Genomic DNA, 19,696 nt, shown 5'->3' on the forward strand with positions numbered 1-19,696 from the left:
GTTGTGTTTATCCCTGGCTCACAGAATTTCACTCGTCGTCGAGTGCGTAGCCAACTTTTTCAGCTCTGTCGGGTCCATCCCCGCCCGGCGGATCGGTCTATACGCTTCGCCCGTGTGTGCGTCTGGTTTCCCACACTGTTATTCAACGAGTCATATTCGTTTGAACGTGAAAAGAGCGTCACGTCACGTGAATACTACGCTTCATTCAAGCGCACCACTGGAAGAAACCACCCCATGCATAGATAGGGCAGGAGAGGAGCAGAACGGAGAACCACGCTTCAAGAATGGAGAAGAAATTATGTGCAATTTCAAAAACCAGTTTCGGTGACAGCGGAAAAAAAAACAACGAAAACTCGGGTGAAAATGAAAAAGTGCTCCGGCTATTTCCACTTTGACAACTCCGAACCAACGCATCGTATCGTGTCATTTATAGAAAAGCCCAATTTACGCTTAAATCCTCGACTTTTGGGGCATGCCGCAGTTTCAAACAATATCAAAACGCATGAAATGGCATAGTATTATTGGTCGGTTCCTAGTGGGAGAGCCCCATTACCGCTTCCCTACATCCGCGCCTGGCTTAGCTTGCGTCCCGAGTGGTGCAATTACAGGCTGGACCCGCACTTCACGAGGGTCCGCTTCGCGAGGAGCACCGGCCAATGCACAACACGACTAGGGATCTCCTAGGGAGATTCCTAGTCGTGTAATGCACCCGCCGAAGCGCACTGAAGCGCACCACTATGGGGCCTGCCTGTCCTGCCTGCCCCGCGGCACGCCCGGCACACCTGCAGGACCTCCAGGAGACGCACCTGCAAGCCCTGCAAGCCCTGCAAGGCGGCAAGCCCCGCACCTGAGCCCGTGACCCGCGGACTGCGACCATTCTTCAGATTCCGCACCACATTTTTTCTAACAGCGCTGTCGCCGTTTCCACAAGGCGCCGCGCCACTGCCTTTGCCTCTGCGCCGCGGCCAGACGAGCGATTCAGAAAAGCCGTTCGCTCGCAGTCATTCTCGCACGCATCTCCCTGAGGGTGCGAGAGAGACGGAGCGACAATCCGATCTTTTGGATCGCTCGGGCGCGGTGGTCGATGGAAACGGCTGGAGGCGGCCAAAGATTTCACATTTTTTGTCTTCGTTTTTCTTGCCTGGACCGCCTCTTGTCGCCCATGGGTGCGAGAGAGAGAGAGAGAGAGAGAGAGAGAGAGAGAGAGAGAGAGAGAGAGAGAGAGAGAGAGAGAGAGAGAGACCGAGCTACGAAGACGACTCTCCCTCGCTCGGCCGGCCGGCCTCCCCCGCGGCGGGGCAGGTTGCATCCCGCCCGCTATGCATGTCTGGACGACAGGGAATTGCGCCTTGTCACGCCTCGCCGAGCCACGCCACGCCTCGCCACGCTTCGCCACGCTTCGCCTCGCCTCGCTTCGCCTCGCCACGCCCCGCTTCGCCTCGCCACGCCTCGCCACGCCTCGCCTCGCCTCGCCACGGCAAACTTTTCAGTCACAACTATGCGACACGAAATAAGTTTCAGGGGACTTGGCTTCAGGATAAGGATTTCTCATCGTAGCGAGCAGGCTCTTGCAGGCCTCCAGGGCGCAAGGCGTCCAGGCCTGCACCGTACTCACATGAACCGCTGTGGCACTGCTGCTCCAAAGTAATTGGCAGACAGCTTGAGTCATCCAAAGAAAGCATCAGAACACGAAGCTTCGAGCCATGGAGACACACGGTTGGAGCATGTTGGAGCACTGTTGAACACGGATGGTGTTGAGTGTTGCAGTTGTATTACTTTTGGTTTCCGAATTTCACTCGCAGTTTCACAGTTGCTTCGATGACATTCGACCCAGTTGGCAACAGACGTCATCGCACAAAACTTTTAGAAACGGAATTATATTGATGCAAAGTTTACACGACCGCGCAAAACTAAGCTTAACGGCCATTTTGGCGGCTTTGTTTTGTTCGTTGCGGACGAACGACTGCGAATAGTCATTCGAATTTGGATTCGGATTCAGATTGAGATTTAGGAACGCTTGCGTACATAATAATTAAGTTTCTTCTAGTTCTATGTGTAATGACGACCTTTTTTATGCCGACTGGGTCGTGCGAAAGATGATTTATTAAATCGTCCAGGCTACATACTGTAAAATTACATATTGTAAGTTTTGAAAACTGTCAATAATTTTAAAGTTAATTGAACAGGTGCACAATGCCACTGTCAATTTCTCCAGAGCAGTTTTGGTTTCTGTTGGAACATTTTACTTGGAGGAAACTGAATGTGAGTGGCTCTACAGAGTGGCTCTGCGCAAAGGCGTCAATTGTCTTTTTCCCTGCTCCCACACTGGATCTGCGCCTTCCGCCGCGGTGCGCGGCGCTTGGATTGCGCTCCGCGGCACGCCGCCGCCCGCCGCCCCACGGCACCACAGCCAAAGCCAAAGCCATCCCGAATCATGAGTCAGTTCCTGCGCCATTACTAATCGCCGATACCGAGAAACGATTCGCGGCCGGTCGAGCGCGAGTGAAATATGAGCGGCCTGTCTGACCACGGCAGCGCGGCAGCGCAGCAGCGCAGCCACAGCCCTCCCCCGCACTGCCCTGGCACTGCCCTGGCACTGCCCTGGCACTGCCCTGGCACTGCCTGCACTGGGTCCCAACGGGGGCCTGCGCGGCCGGACTCCCTGGACCTCCTGGACCGCGAAAAGCGTGATCCGGTGCGCTGCCGCGCTGCGGCCACGAGGATGGCGTAGCGTGCAGCACGCCGCCGTGGCGGTAGGCCACCCATCGCACGGGAGAGAGCGAGTTAAAGGCGCCCGCACGCGGCGAGATAGGCCACCCAACGCACTTCCGAGTTCAAGAGACTTGTAGAGGGGCATGGCGGGGCGGCGCCTACTCGCGGCCCGTGGCCTTGCGGATGACTCACTTTGACAGGGCCGCAATGCATCTAGCCTGACGGCCTGACGCTCGAGTTGGCCATCCACAGCCAGCCACAGCCAGTAGCAGCCAGCGAGCCTCAGAGACGCTCGGCGTCCTCGCGGTCCTCGCGGTCCTCCGGTCCCTACGTCATGCTGTTGACGGCGTCGCTGGCCGTCGCGGCCGCCCTGGCGGCGCTGATTTGCGTCTTCTTCTCGTGGCACTTCGACTACTGGACGAAGCGCGGCATCCCGTCCGTCAACGCGCTGTCGCTGACGGGCGACCGCGGCGGCGGGCTGCCGTTCAACAAGTGCTTCTGGACGATACTGGACCCCGTCTACAACAAGTACAAGAAGGAGCACCGCTTCGTCGGCACGTTTCAGGGCCGCCGGCCCGTGCTCGTTGTGCTGGACCCGGAGATGGTCAAGATGGTGCTGACCAAGGAGTTCTCGTCGTTCCATGACCGCGGCAACCCCATCGACGAGGTGAACGACCCCATGAGCATCAACCTGTTCAACCTGGAGGGGTCCCGCTGGAAGAACCTTCGCTCCAAGCTGAGCCCCACCTTCACGTCGGGCAAGCTCAAGATCATGTTCCCGCTGATGGCGGCGCTCGCCGAGGACCTCAACGCGGAGGTGACGGCGCTGGCCGCGAAGGGCGACGAGGGGCAGGTGGAGGTGAGGGACGTCCTGGTGCGCTTCGCCACGGACGTGATCGGCACGGTAGCGTTCGGCATCGACTGCAACACCATCAAGGGCGGCAACCGGGACTTCCAGGCCATGACGCGCGAGTTCTTCGACAGGAACGTGCTGTTCCTCATCCGCCTCTTCCTCGTGTCTGTCCACCCCCTCCTCGTCAAGCTGCTGCCCTTCAAGATGCTGTTCGCCAAGTGCACCAACTTCTTCCTCGACCTGATGAGGGACACGGTGGAGTACCGCGAGCAGAACAACATCGAGCGCAACGACTTCGTGAACCTGATGATGCAGCTGCGCGAGCAGGACCGCACGGAGACGGACCGCGTGAACCACGTCGAGTTCAACGGCGACTTGATGGCGTCGCAAGCCTTCTTGTTCTTCATCGCGGGCCTGGACAGCGTCGCCAGCACGGTGGGCTTCTCGCTGCACGAGCTGGCGATGAACCCCGAGCTGCAGCAGCGCGCCGCGGCGGAGGTGCGCACCGTGGTGGCCAAGCACGGCGGCCTGACGTACGAGGCGCTGCGCGACATGGACCTCGTCGAGAGGGTCATCCGGGAGGCGCTCCGCAAGTGGGGGCCCGCCGGCATCCTCATGCGCGAGCCCACGGCGCCCTTCAAGGTGGGCACTCTGGCGATCCCCGCGCCTGCACTGTGTAGTTGTCGCTATCTGTCTCTCTCTGTCCGAATAGCTGCCGGGCACCGACGCCGTGGTGGACAAGACGTGCCTGGTGTGGATCCCCGTACACCAGCTGTCCCACGACCCGGAGTTCTTTCCGGAGCCGGAGCGCTTCGACCCGGACCGCTTCACGGAGGAGGCCAGGGCGCAGCGGCACCCCTACGCGTACCTGCCCTTCGGCGAGGGCCCGCGCTTCTGCATCGCCGAGCGCTTCGCCGTCCTGGAGATGAAGCTGGCCCTGGCCGCGCTGCTGGCCAAGAAGCGTTTCGTTGTGGGCGAGAAGACCGCGGTCCGGATAGAGTGCGACAAGCGCTTCTTCTCGCCCACGCCCAAGGGGGGCTTCTGGCTGCGCGTCGAGGACAGGGACGAGGACGACTAAGGCCGCGGCGGCCGCGGTGACGGCCTGGCGCGCCTGGCGACTGGAGGATGGATTCCGAACACTGCGCCGTCGGCGACGGCTCGTCGCTCGGTCTCGCTCTCGCTCCCGAGTAGAAAACTTCAGCAGATAAGGCCAAAGTAAAGTGTGCGTTCCGCGACCGTTGTACTCGGGCGCAAAAACAAAACGTAACGCTATGCAAAGCCAGTTGAAGCCGGACAACGTGAGTCCTAGCCTTGATCAAGCCAGTGTAGGGGATCGAGCACCTCTCTGTATGCGCTATTACCATGTCTGTTTCATGTCCCATGTCTGTTCCACGTCTGGGACATGTCTGTTTCAATTTTGCCGGTCAGCTTGGTTTGAATTGAGTGAATCAGAGAGAGGACAAACACAAACAAAGCACAACACGGGTGCAAATTATTCAAACATTTATTGAATAATAATGAGTTTCCTTTCTTCTTCAAATTTAAGTACTGGAAAAACTGATTTTTGAGGGAGAAATTTCTAGTTTCTGTGTTAAGGGCAGCGCAGGACAGCCAAACCAGAACTGTGCTGCTCTGCCTCTTCTCGCTGAACAACTTCTAAATATGTCACAAGAACTTTCGGGTGAAATCTCTTTAAGACATTTTATTCTGATTTTATTTATTCTGTGACAAGTCTCAGTAACAAAGAAAAAAGAAAAATTCTTTAACATTTGTAAATTATATGAAATATCTACTGCACAAAATAAAAACACAGTCAATAACAATTCGTAAATCTGATCTTAACAACGTATAATAAACAGTGGACATTCAACATTTACAACCCAAAGAACACGAAACACTCATAAAGCAGTCAAACGAAGTAAAAATGACGTCAAAATTATGCTTTTTATGTAGAAATTTTGACTAAAATTCGTTAAATTTACATCAAAATGACGTCACGGTGAGCGTTTCGTGTTCTTTGGGAAGGATCTAAGTATGAATCTTCGTTTCTAAGGAAAAAGAAGTATTATCTGAGGTCTTAATGTATGTAAATCATAGTTATCAAAATGAAAGCTTGTTTTAGTCTTTTGCTTTATATTTAGAAGCTCATAAATAACATTGATAAGTTTCTGAGTTTCTAAGCTCATTGATCACATTGCATAGAAATAAATATCTGGTTGTCAAAAATCACAACATATAAATTTTTATATACCTCTGTCGATGAAAACAAAATGTGGTTCTGAATTCTCAGGTACAAGGTGAAGAAACGTGAGGAACATCTTACAAATGAAAAGTTCACATTCTTCAGATCTTCCCAGTTCATGTGGTCCCTCCAACTACTGTATTCATGAAACTGCTTAATAAATTCACAAGCTCCTAAAGAAAGAGTTAACAAAATTAGAGTATAGACGTTGTAGGAAAGCACTGCAAATCTGGACATCAAAAATAGTAGCATCAATAAAACCTACATAAAACGTTTTGGATACAAATATATCACAGTAAGTTACCACACTCCACAAGATATAAATTTACATTCAGATAACAGTGTTTGTTCCATAATTCATTGATGCATCACAAGGTCAATTTAGGTGCTAGGTAACATTTTGAATCAACATGGTTCAAAAGAAGCAATGCAGATTCAGTCATCAGAAATTAGAAATCTAGTCTATGGTCATATTCCTCAAATTGGTGCTGCATGTTTGCATTCTGTAGATTAGGATTTCTCACGCCTTGCATCATGACTAATGGTCTTTGAGGATGCTGTTTGGAAATAGAAAACAAAAATTATTATTATCATTTTTGTAAAAAAAAATAATTTAAATCTTATGTTAAAAAGAAGATATTTAAAGAAGTACCTGCTGCAAAAGTGTTCGCAAACCAGGATTATTATTAGGGCGCACCATTCTTTGTTGGTTAGGCATTTGAGGCTGCTGCAATGACTGTTGCTGCTGCATTTGTTGCTGTTGCAGCTGCTGCAATTGCTGCTGTTGTTGCATGGCTTGTTGTTTTTGCTGCAATTGCTGCTGTTGTTGCATGGCTTGTTGTTTTTGCTGCAATTGTTGCAGTTGTAGCTGAGCTCTTAACTTTCCTTGATCATTCTAGGGTAGGAAAAAAATGATAATGATAAGGTAGTCATTAGCTGCTTCATATAAAAATTCCTTGATGCCCATAATAGTACCACATAACAAAGCTTACATCAAAAACTTGTTGGTTCATGTCCATATTTGATTGCATTTTCTGCTGCTGAAACTTGAAGTTAATAAGCTGACAAAACAGCAAAAAATAACAAAATGTAAGAATTCATGTGATTTTAAAAGTGGCGACAAAATGGTGATGATAGGTCTGAACATACCTCAAATTGTTTCAGTTGTTGCATATCGTTACTTTGCCCTTGAGCTTGCATTTGAGGGTTCATAGATCTCTGCATAGCACCTAAACCACCTCGAGCCATCATATTTCCTTGCCCAGTTACCTGCATGTTGGGTCCTCCAGTACTAGGGCCAGGCATGCGTAAACCCATGCTTCCATCAACACCCTGAAAAAATGCAAACAAAAGTTTTAAAAATATAATCAAAATAAAAAAGGTAACAGTTGTTTTTTGCACACTTGAACAACGTACTTGAATTCCTAGAGGGTTTTGAGTTGACATAGGACCAGAAGCCCCTACACCGGCCATATTGTTTGTGACTTGCTGTCCCATTGGTTGCGTTTGTGGACCATTCACTCCACCAGCTGCAACAACATTCTGTGTGATCTGGCCACCAACCACAGCCATTTGATTTGTCTGTGAAATCATCATTCCTTGCTGTTGTGCTTGCTGTTGCGCTTGCTGTTGAGCCTGTTGCTGTGCTTGTAGCTGCATTTGCTGGGCTCGTTGAGCATTTAGCTGTGCCAAGAGAAAGCGACAGTATAAAAATTGAAAACATTTCCTACCCTCTCATCTAATGTGTTTTTGGAAAGACAATGCATACCTGACCCCTTCCTTGCTTTGTTTGCTGAATCAATTTGCGTAATCTGTCGACAAAGCCTGTTTGGTCATTTGGAATGAATCCAAAAAATGCTCTTTTTTCAGCTTGATAGATCAACAGGAGGACTTTGATTTCACAAGTATTGTTAGCACTTGTAAAATGTACACAACCAACCTACGTTTGGAAAAAAGAGGGACAATTTAAAAAAAGGAATTGGTAGAAGGATGATGAAAAACATTTGCATTGCAACAAAAAGTTACGTTATGTTGGACATTCGACACTTACATATCCTGTCAATAGCAACTGTATTAGACTATCTAAAGCGTCACAAGGCTGAGGATGGAAGTACACTGACTTCGAATTTTTAAGAAAAGGAGCTCCAATAGTACTAATCAATGTTTTGGGCATCAACTGCATGAGAAGTGTCTCCGGCCAGGTCTCAGCAGAGCTGCAAAAGAGAATTCAGCCATGAACACAGGACAAGACTTTCCTTTCTTGTTCGAAGTATGAAGAAACATAGAGAATGCCTTACAGTCCTTGGAGATCTTTGGCAGCTATTGAAACTTGACAAGCCACCTGTCGTGACATTTTTGGTTGATTGGGAGCAGGTGCTTTAACTTGCTTTTCGACCCATTCTAAGACACCACTCCAAATAAAGTGCCTTTCTCCCTGCCCACCTTGCTGCGATTGTTGAACTTGCTGAGCTTGCTGACCCATCTGAGCTTGCTGCTGCAATTGCTTCTGGACTAGGGCCTGCTGCTGCTGTTGCTGCTGCTGTGCTTGCTGATAGATCAAACCATAAATTTGACTAAGAAACTTAATTTTAAAAAATCCATTTTATGAAGACTTTTTATTATTACCTGCTGAGCCTGTTGTTGCTGCTGTGGACTAGGACCAACTGTTTGAGTTAATCCTTGTGCTCCTTGCATTCCTATTGTGCCCTGGCCAGGGTTTTGTAGCTGACTTTGAGCAGCCATCATTTGATTTAGGCGCATCTGACCCGCTCCTGCTGCTGAAAAGTTTGAAAGGCATAAACAAATATAGGTACAGAAACGCTTTGGGAGGGCTCATTGTATCTGTTTCGGCAAATCTTACCAAACTGAGCAGAGAGCTGAGACTGATTAACACCTGGGCCAATGCTTGTTGGTGGTTGAGTTAGCTGAGCAATGAGAGCTGAGCTCTGCTGTGGAGTAGAATTTCCATTGCCAGCAAATCCTTGACCCTAAAAATTTTAAGACAGCAAAAATAACACCAAAGATATAGGATAAAATTGGATCAGCTTCACTCTTACCTGAAACTGGGCTCGAGCCTGTGCAGGGAAACGCCACTGAGGTCGGTTAATGCCTGCGCCTCCAGGCATGGCACCATAACCAGGAGGCTGTGGTGGAAACGGTGGTCTTTGACCAGTCATTGGTCCCACCATACCCTGTGCATTCTGTTGACCAGCCTGTGTGTTTTGTTGTTGCTGCTGTTGTTGCTGCTGTTGCTGAAGTGCTTGTTGCTGTGCTTGCTGTTGCAGTGCTTGCTGCTGGGCTTGTTGAGCTTGCTGCTGAGCTTGTTGCTGAGCTTGTTTCTGAGCTTGCTGTTGTGCTTGCTGTTGTGCTTGCTGTTGTGCTTGCTGCTGCGCTTGCTGTTGAGCCTGCTGCTGTTGCTGAGCATTTCCAGCAACACAAACACACAAATGCAGTTTTGTTACAAACATTAGCCATGGTGGATTGTTATAATCCAGTACAAATCCAAAAACAGATTCTTAGCTAACCTGTGCCGTTTGTTGGTTGCCCCGGAACATGTTGACCCCAGTCATGATGGGCGATTGCTGCTGCTGGCCTCCAGGCCCTCCAGAGCTGACACTGGCTGCAATGCTTGTGATTGGGCTTCCAACGTTTGGAAGAGGGCTGGACATTGATGGGATCACCATGCCAACTGGTGATGGCGGTATGCCTTGGAGTGAGCCCGGGTTTGAGCCTGGTGCTTGTGACTGAGGGGGCGTCAGTTGGCTTTGCTGCCCCGATTGTCCTGAAGGGGTGTGAGGTTGGTTGAGAATGAGCATCTGACTAGCATTTGGCGGACTTGGACTGACTGCGCGTTCCTGAAGACTGGACACAAACAACAAACAGGAAATAAGCCAACAATAGAAAATAAATTGATTCTTGTGTACTGCTTATGTTAAGACAGGAAATAAATGACACTGATGTACATGCCTATATCCTTTTAGTAACACTAAATGCCGGGGATCTTTGGCATAATTTTTGGTTTGGCTTAACTGCAGATCTCCTCCAGCTTCTTCATATAGTTTAAATAGGGAAGGCATTTTTCTAGGTGAAAGAATAGAAAGGTTGACACCATACTGAAATAAGTAAATAAGAAACAAAATAAACATTACAACCAATGAGCTTGTCACATACTGTGCAAGAAAAAATATTGAATAAAGGCATACTTCTTTAAGTAGTAAGGCTAGTTCATCTACAGTTTTTCCACAGAATGAAGGAGCTTCCATTGCGGGTAAAAGATAAGGTGGGGAATTCCCTATAAGAACACAATGCTTTTGGACAGCCCCCAATCCATCACGTTTCAGTTTGAGATCTTCAAAGCACTGAATGGCAGTGGCCAGTCCTTCAGCAACATTGGCATATGCTTCACCTTTCCCTCCCACCATTCTGGTACGACAAGGAAAAATCATGGTCATCCAAGAATGCAGGTTATAAGATTTGTAAAATAAAAGAGTTAAGGTAGTACATTCTTAAAAAGCTAAAAATTTGTTTAACACAATAAGACTTACTCAACACTATCAAGGGAAGCAAGAAATTTGTTAGGATTGTAGAATGGACCATAACTATCGCTACTTGGACTAGGTAAACAATCCGCTGCATGATAAATGACAAGACCATATATGACACTCTGACTCTGTAACAGATGATAAAAGACTGCATCCTCACAGGGAAACAATAAAATCCAAGGTACAATTTCATAAAATTAGAATTGCTCTGTTTACCTCAATATTATCCCAGTCATCTTGTTTGGTATGACTGAAGTACCTGTTCAAAGAAAAACAAATGACAGCTTGGGTTCATGCTGCAAAAATAGTTGAAATTTCAGAATACTTACTGTAATGTAGGTACAATATAATTTGCTTTTAGATCATTTAGGTAGGCTCCATTGATTGCAGTTCCCTCAACGACAAATATAATATCAGCTTCATGTTCTTCTAAAGATCCAGGGACCATGGTGTCGCCTAGAATTGAGAAGTGTAAAGAATTAAAACCACAAATAAACATGACATTGCCACACACCTCAAAAGAAAGTTGTTATATGAAGCATGACAACACTGACATTAAGAACAAAGAAAAGGGTAAGAAAAGTAGAATCCTTATTTTGAATAACTTAACGAAACAAAGTATAAACCATGAGCCTCAAAAAGGAAATCAATACCCAAAAATAATGTCTCTTTTACAACATTTTGTGGTTTAATTTGTCAGAAAAAGTTTTTAACAGACTCATGACTTCAAAAGAAACTGAACATACTCGAATAGCAGTTTTAAAGGTATTTTAATCGAAAGCGTTGATGAAAGTTTATTTGTGAATTATAAATCAAAAGAACGTTGATAACAGCAACTACAAAAGTTTGTACATTTGCCGAAAATTTGAAATTCTACCAACAGTGTCTCACTGACGATTTCGTTTGAGACTAATTTTATACGATGTACACAGCTAATCAAGTCATCAAAACTGCACCTGTTTTCCCACTTTCCCAGAATAAATTTCTTCCTAAGCAGCAAGACAGAATATGTACACTTGTTGGCAAGGGTATGTTTACCACGTGAGGTTATGTCGTCGGCTATGAAGGTGAAAAAGTCACCATTGCGTAGCGGCGTATGAGAAACCTACAGTTACTGAGAACCGCGCTTCCGGTCCTGGTTAGGTTATGTTGCCCGTTATTCGACATTCGACCCATTCGACGTGCTGCCTGCGATATTAGCTCATCTTTCTTTCTGGGAAACCCTAGATTGTTTATTGAATAAATTGACTTTCCTGACAGTCCAGCTTTGAGTTCTTGCAAAATGAGTGACATGTTTGGATCTGGTAGCTCGAATTTGGGGGATGACACCAACAAGGAAAAGTTGCAAGAGGAACTTCAGCAGCTCACCGCTTTATCAGAACTGCAAGCCCAAGTAATGGATTCCATAATCATTTAGTACATCTTTGAGTTTGTCTGCATGCCTCGTAATTGATTTATTTAAGTACGAAGTAGCTTATGAATATATTGGATAAACAGTATTGGAATACATTCTGAATGTTCAGATCTCAAGTCCGTTCAGTAGGAGTATGTTTTCAATGTGCTTATTAACTTTTGTTTCAGGTCGTTGAATTTACTGACGTTTGCTGGGACAAATGTATGGGAACACCTGGAGCTAAATTAGATGCCAAGACCCAGACATGTATGCAGAACTGTGTGGAACGATTTCTTGACGTGACTATGTTTGTCACCAATAGGTTTGCTCAAATTGTGGAAAAAAGCCAACAAATGAGATGAAATTTACCAGCAGTAGAGCGTATTAGTCAAGTCAAAAAGTGCTCTTGTTTATTGGTTACACAATTGGCCACTCAACTCTTGGTTGTTGCTGTCTGGATTTACGTCTGTGTTATGAGTGTAAGTGGTTCGAGAGTAGTTATACATCCATGTGTAAATGTGTTTCTTTTGTAGAATTAAGTTCCTTATTTTCACTACAATAAATATGTCTAATATCATTTATTTGTGACAAACTCTTATTTCTTCTTCAAGTCAGGCCTCATCTTAATTGGTGTCGAATGGAGTCAACACTTCCAGCATATCTGGAATACTCAAGTGTGGCTTCAATTTGAAGAATTTAATTTAAAGTACAGGCACTCTTACAAACTTTGTAACTCAAGGGCTTTCCAGTTAACTCATTGTTTTACTTTGCCCTCTGCTTCTTAAGCTTAATGAAGTAAGAATGTTCTCCAAAATTGGGTGTAGTACTAGTTTCATTCTTCTGAATGCAGCAATGCAATCCATTCCAAACACAAGATTATACATGTCCAGCATGTAATTCTCTTCAATTGATGCTTTCATGGTTCAAGGACAAAAATGGTTAATTTCAAGAAGTGACAGAACTTCTTGACATCAGAACCCACACAACTCTAATGATTAAAGTCAAGCCAAGAAACAGAAGAGGTAACACTATTAATTTAAATGAACCATTTATCCGCTCAGTCTGAACACTGATGTTTCCTTCCGTCATTGAGAATTTTGGACGTAAGGTTGAGTCATTGGTTCTCAGTCGGACAGTATTATTAACAACCGTGACTGCAGGCTCACTTTGAACTTTGTCCAAAGACTCCAAGGGTTCAGCAATCATACAGTGCTTTTGAGTGCCTATAATCTTAACCCTGATCATTTGGCCAAACATTTTTGGGTCTTGAGGCACCAAAACCTATAAAGATTTTAAGAAGTTAGACAAACATATGACTGAAAACTGGTTACTGAAATGATCCCTCCTTTACTGACCTGTTCATAAAACTTGTTGTGTCCAACATAATGTTTTTTATCATGGGATAGTTCAGTAACCAAAACATCTTGAATTTCTCCCAGTTTGTGGCCATACGGTTCATATGACTGAAACAATTCCGACAATTTTTTTGTCCTCTTTTTCACCTGACCAGAAAAATTTATTAAATACAATTTGTCAGCAAGATTAAAATGTTCCCATTTAGTACAAGTAATATCAAGTACCTCCTGTGTAGTGGCCACTCGAGGCATTTTTGCAGCAGGAGTTCCAGGTCTTGGGTAAAACTGGTTGATGAAAAGACTTGGAAATTTGTACTTGGCACATAAGTCAATGGACTCTTCAAAATCAGCCTCTGTTTCTGAAGGAAAGCCACAAATTATGTCTGTTGCAATGGTGACTCCAGGTACCCTGTTATGTGCACAGATTCAATGTTTTAAAATTTGAATCAGTAATGAAACCACTCTAAGCACTATAAAATTTATCTATATTACCTTTCTTTCAGAAAGTCAACTACATTTTCAAAATCTTTCCGGCAGTATTCTCTTTTCATGTCAGTCAACACAGCGTCAGAACCAGATTGTACAGGGACATGAAGGAAGCTATACACCCGAGGATGGGACAAGATTTTAGCCATCTCCTGAAATTAATTTATGGCAAACAATAACAAAATCTGGAACAAAGTGTCAAGCAGACAACAAATTTATAAGCAATTCACAGACCTCTAAATGCTCCAAAATATATGGTGGATTTGTCATTCCTATTCGCAGCATGCAACCATCAGGAATAATGTTCACAAGTCTCCACAGTAACTCTGGAAGACTTGTCCCTAGATCTCTTCCATAAGTCCCTGTATCTTCAGAGGTCAGCCATATTTCCTTGACACCTTCAGAAAATGACTGGAGGGCTCGAGCAACAATTTCATCTGAGAAATTAAAATAGTTAAAATATTACATTATTGATTAGGTGATGAAGTTTTCTATACTATACACAAATTTTTAATAGAGTTAAAATTAAATCTTACCAGGCGGATAACTACCAAGATCTCCACGAGCATGCTTAGTTTTACAATAAGTGCATTGATTCAAGCAACCAGTATTGATAGCTATGATTTCAATAAGATCATTTCTTCGAACTTTGGGGAGCTCCAGTGAAGCTCCTCCTAACTTTCGTCCACTTGCTTTTTTCTGACCAAGAAACCGCACAGAATTGCCTTAACAACAAAAACACCTCAATAAGTGATTAAAAAAGCAACAGTCAATAAAAACATTTCAGGTACTCGAGTAGTACCTTTGAGGGTTTCTTCCACAACTTCAACAACACGATCAATTTGTTGAACACCAATGACACTTAAGCCACGTAAGTAGTCAGCTTTTGGAGCTCCTTGGGGTACACAGCCAGCAAGAACAACACGTTTTCCTAAACGCTTAGCATCTGAGATTTCATTACGAAAATGGTCTTCTGCAGGGTTTTTTACAGTGCAGCTGTTAAGCAGCCAAAGATGAGCATCTTCTTTGATATCTAGACACAATTGAGACAAAGTTTTCTATTTAGTCAAGAGACAGGACAAATTAAAAAGTTAAATTCTTTATTGTAGCATGTAGATGATATTACCAATCAGATTATAGCCATAAGCAGCAAGCTGCCCCGCCATGTATTCACTGTCAGAACTGTTATGAGTACATCCCCATGTCTTCACAAAAACTCTAGCTGTTCCTGGAATCTCAGGCAAGTTTTCAGGTTCAACATCATTGTCTTCTTGACGTTTCTTTGCACGATAAGTAACAGTCCGGCGTGAGCTGTACCGCTCCTTCGGAGTGATGTCCTGGGCTGATATCAGGTCCTCTATATCATCAATAATCTCATCGCAAACACCAGGCATCTGAAAATACAAAAAGGCGTCACCCGACAAAGATAATATATGTGTTGATTGCACACTGACTGGTGAGGACCGTGCCTTGGCATACAAATATTAAGAATACTACTGTGATGTTGTTTGAAGTTAATGTAAGATTTAACAAGTTAAAATAAATAGAAATAAGGCTAGAACTGATCTTACACTTACAATTAAGCTTTGGTGCAGGGTTTCCCTTCTACGAATCACGATCGAATGATTCAACCAATGATTGAGCCAGTGGGTGGCGTAACTTTACTGCTGTGTTCTCGTTCTCGTTAATGTTGCCATTTGTAAGCACGCAGAACTTATATACAAAGTACATGTGCTTCCTTACTTGAAGTTGAAGGTTAATTTCTCACGTAGCACATACTTCTCATACCTCAACGAAAGTAAGGAACGAACAAAAACCAACAAAATAACCAAACAACAACATACGGAAGGGGTGTCTGTGAAAACTCTCAAACAATCAAATAGATTGGACGGTGGCCTTCTTAATCAGGAGATGAGTCGTAGAGGACTTCAATGCTTGACCTTTGAGAAGAGAAGTTTCAAGACATTACAAGTTGGCTACATTCACTTTCATAACCCCTTTTTAACCCCTCGCACTATGTGCCGTACAAGCGGAGAAGTAACCGGCTAATTGTCAAAATTTATCGGTTCCATTAATAGTTGATTGTTACTCTGCAAGTTTGTACATGCGTGTCGGTGTGAGAAGGACAAGGGGTGATTACCAGGTGCTGTCAATCATTATGATGGTTGTTATTGGTTTCCCTATTCTGAAGCACAAACAGGGAGCATCTCATCACAACTTGTATTGTTTTAAATTTTACTTCTTTTAAAATTCATTTTTTCAGTTTATTTAATTACTTTGCCAACCAAAACGAAGTGTGGCAAGAGTGTCAAGATGATGGATATATTGTTTGATGGTGAAAAAATAAGCCAGCACGAGAGTGTTAATGGTCATATAATCTTGCTTCGAAAAAGAACTATAGGGAAATCTGTGTGCGTTGAGTACACAGTTCAGAAAGAAAATTTACCACTGTACAAATCTGGAATATTTCATCTTCTATCAGTTTCTGTTTTACTTCTCTCTGTCAGTGCATATGCCAGCTCATTGCTTGGCATTTTATTCTTTGCGCTTTTGGGCTTAATACTGTTTTACATCCTGTTTTGGGATGTTGAGAAAGGTAATATTATTAGTTATCCCATATTGTTTGTAATATTAAAAATACTTTTAAAATTGTCAATGTATATTTTGTTTTTCAGAAGTCTTGCTTGTGACTGTTCCACTTGGACTGCAGTTTACTTCCTTCTTCAAATCAGGCCAACAAACAACATGTTACATTCCGTGGCACTGTGTCAAAGATGTATACATTATAGAAACTGTTTCATTTGTGAGTATAGTTCTCTTATTGTGTCAATGCATGCTTGTCATCCATCTCCTCTGACTACACTTACATTTTAATTTCTAGCACAGGGTGTTGTATAATCTTGTGGTTTTGACACAACCTGATCAAGATTCCAAGCAGTCATCTCAGAAACTGATTCCCCTTTTTCAGGCTAGTATTCCAGATTGGCCAAGCATTTATTAAAATGAAAATTATTTCCTTTTTTGTGAGGAAGTCGCTGTTACTGAACTTCCAATGTTTACTTTGCAGGGAACAAAACCTCGCATCAGTTGCCTGGAAAAAATATATCAAGGAATTTATGATCTTTTTCCAGAAGAAAATTCTAAAATCTAACCACACATCTTGTTTAAATTCCTACCCAGCGAGAATTCTTGAGATCATTATGATGAGTGAAATTAGTTCAATAACTCAAAAAGAGTATTTAAATTTGTATTTTGTGAATTGTATCTGTGACAACTATTGTTAACAATTAATTCTATCCAAAAAGACAAAAAGAAATCTGTAATAATTCTTACGTGTCACCTTCACCTGTGCTTTTAAGCGGTGGCTTATGTGGATTTCCATCTGGCTGTTTCTTACTCAATGTTTTGATGAAATAGGACACACAAGTAGTTGAGCTTTCAAGAAAACTCGGTTTAAAAAATTCTGCAGTATGTCGAAATAATTTTTGAAAAGTGCATAAACAAGAGACCACTCACTTTGTTTTGGGGCACTTGATGCAAGCAGCAATCTCAGCACCTTCTTCATAACAATGAAGGTCTTCCCAGTCAGCCACATGCACGGAAGAATCTACCTACTTGGCTCGTCTTGAGCAGTATGTTGAAGTTGCGCAGCTTTTACTTGTATTTGAGTGCGAAAAAAAAAAAATCTGCTGAGAAATTTTTATGCTGAGCAGCATAGAAGTTCAGAGCAAGATGCTGTGCTGTTACAGATAATGATAGTGAAGACAAATCACACTTTGGAAAGGAGCAGGAGGTGAGGTGGAAGATCCGCCTACGATGGTAGTACAGACAGGCGTCAGGCCGTCTGACTATGAGGTGCGACATATGGAGCCCGTCCGGTCGAGAATAGAACAGGCGTCAACAGACGGAAATGCGGGCACAAACGAGACCGAAACGGGGAAAAACAGGTCATGCCTCGGAGCTTGAGAGGTACAAGGTTTAGCGACAGGAAGCATGCCGCGATGGCAATGAGTGCTGTGCTGGACACTAACGAGTATTGAGAGACAACATACAACAGGATGACATCATTGCCAGTCACCGCGAAGTTATATCATCGCTCGAATTAGGACGTTGTCGCGACATATCAATGTTATAAAGAAGGAGGGACCATGTGGAAGCTAAACTGAGAGGAGTAGCCCACAGAACATTTTATCAGTTTTCTCTAGACACAAAATAGATTTCCCACATTACAGCTGACTAAAACATTGATTGAGCGTTTTAATAATTACACAGACTGATTGAAAAATGCAATATGTGTAGAAGTCTCTGTCACCATAATCGAACAATTTCTTTTCTCTGACATTTTGCCACTGCAAAATTCCTTGATTTGAATGCCACACATTTTCCCCTGACTTTCCCCTACAGGGCAAAATAAACAGCAACAAAACTCCAAACAGATTAAAAATAATAAATTTATTGCAGAGTGGACAGAATTCTTTTTTTAAAAAAAGTGCTTAAAAAAACAGTTCATTTGTTTTCAGGATTGACAGGACGCTTGGCAATGTATGCAGCAATATCTGGCTGAGATTCAACCGTCTTGACCAGTGCTTGAAGACCAGGGTAGCCCACCAGAAAATCATTTCCAGTGAGAGCCTTGAAGTAATTCAGGGGAGCCACAAAGTAAATGTCAGCCCAAGTGAGCTGGAAACAAAGAAAGATTATTTAATAAGCCATTTTGAAAGCCAATAAAATTTCATGACATGATGCAAACCATCGCCAGTACAGTTGAATAGCTGTACTTACTTTGCCATTGACAAGATAACCACCGTTGGCCTTCACAATTTCCTCAAACTTGTTCAGATAGAATGGAATCTGTTCTTTGAACAGAGGTCCCTCCTTAGCAGCCTTGCTCTCTGGGAATGCATCATAGTACCAGCCACCAATCTCTGTAACAAGTGAGGTTCAAAGTGAGACTAATGTCAAGTTAAATGTAACGTAAAGACAACAAGAAACTTACTTGTTCGGAAATCACCGAAGAGGTCAACAGCAATATCAATCTGAAGATTTTCCAGGTCATCCTTACCAGCTAGACCATACTGCTTCGCAAGGTACCTTGAGAGCGCAACAGACTGGGCGTGAAATTTACCATCTACATCCAAGACTGGCATCTGTCCAAAGGGCATTTCTGCAATAAAGAAAACACTGGTGAGACAAATTCCATTCCTTTCTCATATAATTTGTTGCTGACACAGGAACTTACTCGCTTTAACCTTCTCCCAGTCTTCTGCTTCATAACGGATATCTTCCCAATCAGCTTTGCCGTAGGCAAGGAGGTATCGAACAGGCTCGCCCAGGGCAGTAACGTTGAAATAGTGGAGCTTGTACTTGGGTGCCATCGTGTCTGGGAAAGAAACAAGCTCAGGAAGTTAGATTTGTACTTGACAACAGCCTGGATGACAGCATCGGGTTGTGCAATCCATCAAAATCAATTGAAAAATGGGAGGGGGGGGGGAGAGATGTATATATCCGGGCCGGGGAAGATAAGATGGCGGCCATGACGGTAGACCGCACGGCCCCAACAAGGGAAAAGCCCGTCAAGTAGAATTTATAGAATACAGTGTAAGAGTCTTGGTTCCACGGCGTAAACAGACAGAAAGAGCCGAAGCTCTACTACCAACAGCAACCTGCCAAAAAGAGCCAAACTGACAGGTACTCTCCGCGTCCGCGTAGCAACACTAGAACGATCTGGACAACTAGAGAACAGTTATAGATAACCGCAGTTACCAATGGTGCGCACATGAAACGGTTACTTGTTGCTGGACATCGTCCTTCAAACACGACAATTAGAGCGACTGAACGGGCAACGTTAGTCAAGATAGTCAATGGCACATATAACTGGAAAGGATGAGACCTATTGACTTACCGTGTAGTAGTTGTGAAAGAGGGCGTGTGAAAAATGAATGAAGAATGACAGTTATACGCGAGACGACCGGCCGGGCGAGTGGAACTGACGGGAGGGCCGGACGCCTTTTATTGCTCCACCTCCACCACGAAGAACGAAGGTGGGGGTAGGAAAGGAAACAGTCTTGCCTTCACTGGTCTTGCTCGCACGGCAGTGTGGCTGGCAATATGGTG

At 44.4% G+C, this 19,696-nt stretch overlaps 6 protein-coding genes across 13 annotated transcripts; 3 read left to right on the top strand and 3 right to left on the bottom strand.

The window, feature by feature from the left end:
• The first annotated feature begins 2,943 nt into the window (after window positions 1-2,943).
• On the top strand, window positions 2,944-5,123 carry LOC117650612 (probable cytochrome P450 6a14). Its single transcript, XM_034394160.1, has 2 exons — window positions 2,944-4,207; window positions 4,278-5,123. Exons 1-2 carry the CDS (start codon window positions 3,047-3,049, stop codon window positions 4,641-4,643), a joined length of 1,527 nt encoding a protein of 508 aa, XP_034250051.1. The 5' UTR covers window positions 2,944-3,046; the 3' UTR covers window positions 4,644-5,123.
• A 142-nt stretch (window positions 5,124-5,265) lies between these two features.
• LOC117650607 (mediator of RNA polymerase II transcription subunit 25-like) lies at window positions 5,266-11,437 on the bottom strand. Of its 7 annotated transcripts, XR_004588054.1 has the most exons (19): window positions 11,305-11,436; window positions 10,678-10,804; window positions 10,565-10,607; window positions 10,352-10,476; window positions 10,010-10,229; window positions 9,774-9,919; window positions 9,332-9,668; window positions 8,864-9,223; window positions 8,668-8,794; window positions 8,433-8,584; window positions 8,105-8,355; window positions 7,858-8,020; window positions 7,576-7,746; window positions 7,224-7,490; window positions 6,957-7,139; window positions 6,800-6,868; window positions 6,460-6,702; window positions 6,073-6,364; window positions 5,266-5,980 (listed from the first exon to the last, which is right to left on the bottom strand). XR_004588054.1 is itself a non-coding variant. In XM_034394152.1 (18 exons), the coding sequence occupies exons 2-18, from the start codon at window positions 10,794-10,796 to the stop codon at window positions 6,257-6,259; spliced, it is 3,069 nt and encodes a 1,022-aa protein (XP_034250043.1). In that variant the 5' UTR covers window positions 10,797-10,804; window positions 11,305-11,437; the 3' UTR covers window positions 5,268-6,256. The 7 variants fall into 7 exon arrangements, 6 of the variants coding, with proteins under 6 accessions (XP_034250043.1, XP_034250045.1, XP_034250042.1 ...); XM_034394152.1 differs by having other exon boundaries at window positions 5,268-6,364; window positions 6,800-6,853; window positions 11,305-11,437; XM_034394154.1 differs by having other exon boundaries at window positions 5,268-6,364; window positions 6,505-6,702; window positions 11,305-11,437.
• A 52-nt stretch (window positions 11,438-11,489) lies between these two features.
• Window positions 11,490-12,322, top strand: LOC117650617 (mitochondrial import inner membrane translocase subunit Tim8 B-like). The gene is made up of 2 exons (XM_034394168.1): window positions 11,490-11,741; window positions 11,930-12,322. Exons 1-2 carry the CDS (start codon window positions 11,631-11,633, stop codon window positions 12,101-12,103), a joined length of 285 nt encoding a protein of 94 aa, XP_034250059.1. The 5' UTR covers window positions 11,490-11,630; the 3' UTR covers window positions 12,104-12,322.
• Window positions 12,323-12,416: 94 nt separating this feature from the next.
• Window positions 12,417-15,301, bottom strand: LOC117650611 (threonylcarbamoyladenosine tRNA methylthiotransferase). Its single transcript, XM_034394159.1, has 9 exons — window positions 15,160-15,301; window positions 14,709-14,976; window positions 14,385-14,615; window positions 14,119-14,307; window positions 13,817-14,019; window positions 13,589-13,734; window positions 13,322-13,505; window positions 13,097-13,243; window positions 12,417-13,022 (listed from the first exon to the last, which is right to left on the bottom strand). Exons 2-9 carry the CDS (start codon window positions 14,974-14,976, stop codon window positions 12,687-12,689), a joined length of 1,704 nt encoding a protein of 567 aa, XP_034250050.1. The 5' UTR covers window positions 15,160-15,301; the 3' UTR covers window positions 12,417-12,686.
• Window positions 15,302-15,415: 114 nt separating this feature from the next.
• Window positions 15,416-17,061, top strand: LOC117650616 (phosphatidylinositol N-acetylglucosaminyltransferase subunit H-like). 2 transcript variants are annotated; one of them, XM_034394167.1, is made up of 5 exons: window positions 15,416-15,553; window positions 15,846-16,178; window positions 16,258-16,385; window positions 16,464-16,550; window positions 16,650-17,061. In XM_034394167.1, exons 2-5 carry the CDS (start codon window positions 15,896-15,898, stop codon window positions 16,731-16,733), a joined length of 582 nt encoding a protein of 193 aa, XP_034250058.1. In that variant the 5' UTR covers window positions 15,416-15,553; window positions 15,846-15,895; the 3' UTR covers window positions 16,734-17,061. The 2 variants fall into 2 exon arrangements, with proteins under 2 accessions (XP_034250058.1, XP_034250057.1); XM_034394166.1 differs by lacking the exon at window positions 15,416-15,553 and adding an exon at window positions 15,588-15,725.
• Window positions 17,062-18,015: 954 nt separating this feature from the next.
• On the bottom strand, window positions 18,016-19,642 carry LOC117650615 (glutathione S-transferase-like). The gene is made up of 5 exons (XM_034394165.1): window positions 19,485-19,642; window positions 18,822-18,962; window positions 18,579-18,746; window positions 18,365-18,507; window positions 18,016-18,262 (listed from the first exon to the last, which is right to left on the bottom strand). Exons 2-5 carry the CDS (start codon window positions 18,955-18,957, stop codon window positions 18,089-18,091), a joined length of 621 nt encoding a protein of 206 aa, XP_034250056.1. The 5' UTR covers window positions 18,958-18,962; window positions 19,485-19,642; the 3' UTR covers window positions 18,016-18,088.
• Window positions 19,643-19,696: the final 54 nt, after the last annotated feature.

This window comes from Thrips palmi, unplaced genomic scaffold (assembly GCF_012932325.1).
Source record: "Thrips palmi isolate BJ-2018 unplaced genomic scaffold, TpBJ-2018v1 HiC_scaffold_5, whole genome shotgun sequence".
NCBI lineage: Eukaryota > Metazoa > Arthropoda > Insecta > Thysanoptera > Thripidae > Thrips > Thrips palmi.